The following is a 3,989-nucleotide window of genomic DNA, read 5'->3' on the forward strand; positions in this document are numbered from 1 at the left end:
AGTCATTTAAGGAGTGCCTCGAATATTTGGGAAAAGTGTAGCAGCGGTGTGAAGACACAAACCTGGTATTAAATTGGGAAAAATGTCATTTCATGGTTCAGGACGGGATTGTGTTGGGGCATTTAATATCAGCACGGGGAATTGAGGTGGTTTAAGTGAATATACAAGTTATTGAAAAACTACCACCGCTATAACAGTGAAGGGAGTCAGAAGTTTCTTGGGTTACACTGGGTTTTTACCATCGCTTCATCAAAGACTTTTTCAAAATCTCGAAGCCGTTATGCAATCTATTGGAAAAATGGGCTCCATTTTACTTTTCTGAGGAGTGCTTGACTGCTTTCAACACCTTAAAGGAAAAATTGGTATTTGCTCTAGTGTTGACTTCTTTAGATTGGAATTATTCGTTTGAGCTTATGTGTGATACTAGTGATCACGCAGTGGGGACAGTGTTAGGTTAACACAAGGAGAAGCTTTCCTATGTTATTCACTATGCCAGTAAGACTCTGGATGAGGCTCAAATGAATTATGCGAATTCAGAGAAAGAGCTTTCAACAGTGGTGTTCGTAGTTGACAAATTTATTTAATCTTTGATTGGGTTAAAAGTGATTGCCTACATAGATCACTCAGCCTTGAAATATCTAATGAGCAAGAAGGATGCAAAGCTGAGACTTATTCGATTGATACTCCTATTGCAAGAATTCAATTTAGAGATCAGAGATAAAAAGGAGATCGAGAATGTTGTGGCAGATCACCTTTCTTGTCTGTGACAGATCGCCTTTCTCGTCTCGAGTCACATGAGTTACACCCTACAAAAAAGATGGGACACTTTTTCAGATCATCACAAGACCATGGTACACCGATTACGTCAATTATTTGGCCCGTTCCATCATACTACTGGACTACTCAAGGCACCAGAAGAAGAAATTCTTCAGTGACATAAAACACAACTTTTGGGATGATCCAATTCTTTACAGAAAGGGTCCAGATCATATCATATGCTATCGTGTGCTAGAAGTACAACAACAACAACAAGTATTGGAATCGAGTTTGGAGGCCACTTCGCAGCAACTAAGACATTAGCAAAGTGCTACAATCGAGTTTTTATTGCCCTACGTTGTTCAAAGATGCCCGTTATATGGTAAAACATTGTGATAAGTGACAGAGGATTGGAAACATCTCAAGGAAGAATGAGATGCCCTTAAACAGCATTTTGGAAGTTGAAATATTTGACGTTTGGGACATTGACTTCATGAGACCTTTTTATCCATCATACGGGCAACAGTATATACTGGTGGCAATGGATTACGTGTCTAAATGGGTTGAGGTAGTTGCTTTGCCAGCCAATGGAGGTCAAGTAGTGACTCATTTTCTGAAGAAGAACATTTTCACAAGGTATGGCACCCCGAGGGCAATTAATAGTGATGGTGGGAAGTATTTTTGTAACAGCCTTTTTGCATCACTATTGGCCAAGTATGAGGTGAAACACTGTGTTTCTATTCCATATCATCCTCGGACTAGTGGGTAGGTGGAGATCTTCAACAGGGAGTTAAAGAAAATTCTTGAAGTTACGGTCAATGCATCATGTAAAGACTATCCTAAGAAATTGGAAGATGCACTTTGGGCTTATAGAACAGCATTTAAGACTCCAATTGGCATGTCTCCATATCAATTGGTATTTGGAAAGGCTTGTCATCTGTCGGTTGAGTTAGAGCATATGGCATATTGGTAACACACTTGCTCAATTTTAATATGAGGGCAGCAAGAGAAAAAGGGTTCTACAACTTCATGAGCTCAATGAGTTTCGTTTGGATTCGTATGAGAATGCAAAGAATTACAAGGAAAAGACCAAGAGATGGCACGACAAGCATATAAAGAAAAATGAGTTTCAGGTTGGTCAGTAAGTGTTGATGTTCAATTACGCCTCAAACTCTTCCCGGGAAAGCTAAAGTCTAGGTGGTTGGGTCCTTTCACAGTGGTAGCCGTGTCTCCACATGGTGCTGTGGAGATGGTGTCTTGGGATCAACATAGAAGGTTTAAAGTAAATAGACAAAGGTTGAAAGCTTATCAGGGAGGTGACTACTCTAGTGAGAAGACAACCATACCTCTTAATAGTGCAGAGTAGCCTGAGCAACAAAGTTGAGCTATAGACTATAAAAAATAGCGCTTATTGGGAGGCAACCCAATTCTCTTCCCTTTTATTTATTCAGCTTTGATGTATTAGATTAGGATTTTTGTTTTCGTTTTATTTCTTTGGTGTGTTTAGATAGATTATTCATTTACTTAAATAGTTGAGTCAATGCATAAGTCACACAAGTTCATATTTCTTTTGTATAAGTTTGGGGGAGTTCAAACTTCACTTGCATGCGTTGGGAGAGGTCACAAATATTGAGGTAAATACGAGATTTTGAGGACATAAGAAGTTCAAAAAGTGTGTTTTTAGGACATAAGCATGATTTGTATAAATTTGTTGATCCTGCATCACCCACTTATATCTAGATCATAGTAGTACAAGTATTAGGTTGGCTGCGGAACTTAAGTGCTTGAGTTAATTTTGAAACGAAAACGAACCTTTCGGGATTGGCATGAATTTCAACATGTGGGGCTAAAACACCCTAGCTGCGAGCACGCGATTAACAAAGCCGCGCGCTACTTGGATTAGGTTCCCAACCCACCCAACCACTTAATACACACAATTGATATGAACGACGTCACCTCTCTCAATTTTTTTCTTCTATATTTTGAATTTTTTTTCACCAAATTCACTCCCTCAGTCAAGTGGTATTGAAGATTCAACACTCTCCACCAACATTCATCAACTATTTCACACTTTTATCCCCAAAATCTTGTGAAATCGGGGTAAGCTTGCTAACTCTTTACAATTTCAAATTATTTTTACACTATTGCATTTTGTTAGAGAATTTCGAGTTTTGTTGGAGTATGGCATTGTTATATGGTGGTTGATGAATTGCTTGTGGAATGTCTGATTTTACACAGAAAAATTGAAGTTTTACCCATGTCACAACCCTATGCACATAAGGTGTTTGATGAATTGTCTCAACAACAGTTTTGTTTGAATTTTGGCTTGATTTTTATATGACATGTTAGACATGCATTTTTAATGCTTCTATATTGTTGCATTCATCCTCATGCATGGAATTCATGACAAATGAGGGCTACAAAACACCAATCTATGTTGCTCCTTCATAAGTGTTTTACCATATCTCATGTTACTAATTGTGGTTTTACAATGTGTTGACAGATATGGCCCCCCCAATGAAAGAATACTCCCTCCATCTCCAAAGGCAAGGAAAAGGTCGCAGGATCTTCTAGAACAGCTCGAACACGACTTGACGACAGGGGTATGAGACGGTTTCTAACCATTGAGCATAAAGCTAGATTTTCTAACGTGATCTCAAGATGGAAAGTTTGGCCAGAACGAAAAGTAATTGTGGAAGACTTTGGGAGGTTTGAATTAACCCGATTAATTTGTTTAGCAGGTTGGGAGAAAATTACAAGTGAACCTCAGAAGGTCTATCCCACTTTGGTGCAAGAATTCTATGCCAACTTCAATGAAGATTTAGACACTCCGGAGACTGAACATATGCATCAAACATGGGTTTGGGACAAGTGGTGTTTTCTCCAAAAGTGATTGAGGCTTACTATGGATTGACTAGAGATAATATCATCCTTATGCCAATGGATCCAGATATGTCAGTTGTTTCGTAGATGTTATATAGGAGAGATGATGCGTGGCCACTTGGAGATAATGAATTTGAATAATGACATCTAACTGACTCCCTTGTGATCTTGTATAAATTTATCAGTCACAACATTGACTTAAGCTCTCACCACACCACTATTAGTTAGCCCAAGGCCATTCGATTGTATCATCTTGCACGAGGTTTTAAGATTGATTTGGGAGCTTTGCTTTATGATCTAATATGCTTTGTGGCAACAGATCTTGACCCCAGACATACCTTGATCTTTCC

At 38.8% G+C, this 3,989-nt stretch overlaps 1 protein-coding gene across 1 annotated transcript; it reads left to right on the forward strand.

Moving 5' to 3' along the window:
* Nucleotides 1-202: 202 nt before the first annotated feature.
* On the forward strand, nt 203-3,581 carry LOC111388824 (the record flags this gene model as incomplete). Its single annotated transcript, XM_023013636.1, has 9 exons — nt 203-453; nt 619-737; nt 835-1,032; nt 1,163-1,477; nt 1,526-1,672; nt 1,755-1,889; nt 1,943-2,118; nt 3,260-3,359; nt 3,498-3,581. Coding segments are annotated over 9 exons (1,525 nt in total), but the record flags the coding sequence as incomplete, so codon positions are not given.
* Between the last annotated feature and the right edge of the window lie 408 nt (nt 3,582-3,989).

Source organism: Olea europaea, unplaced genomic scaffold (assembly GCF_002742605.1).
Source record: "Olea europaea var. sylvestris unplaced genomic scaffold, O_europaea_v1 scaffold5301, whole genome shotgun sequence".
Taxonomy (NCBI): domain Eukaryota; kingdom Viridiplantae; phylum Streptophyta; class Magnoliopsida; order Lamiales; family Oleaceae; genus Olea; species Olea europaea.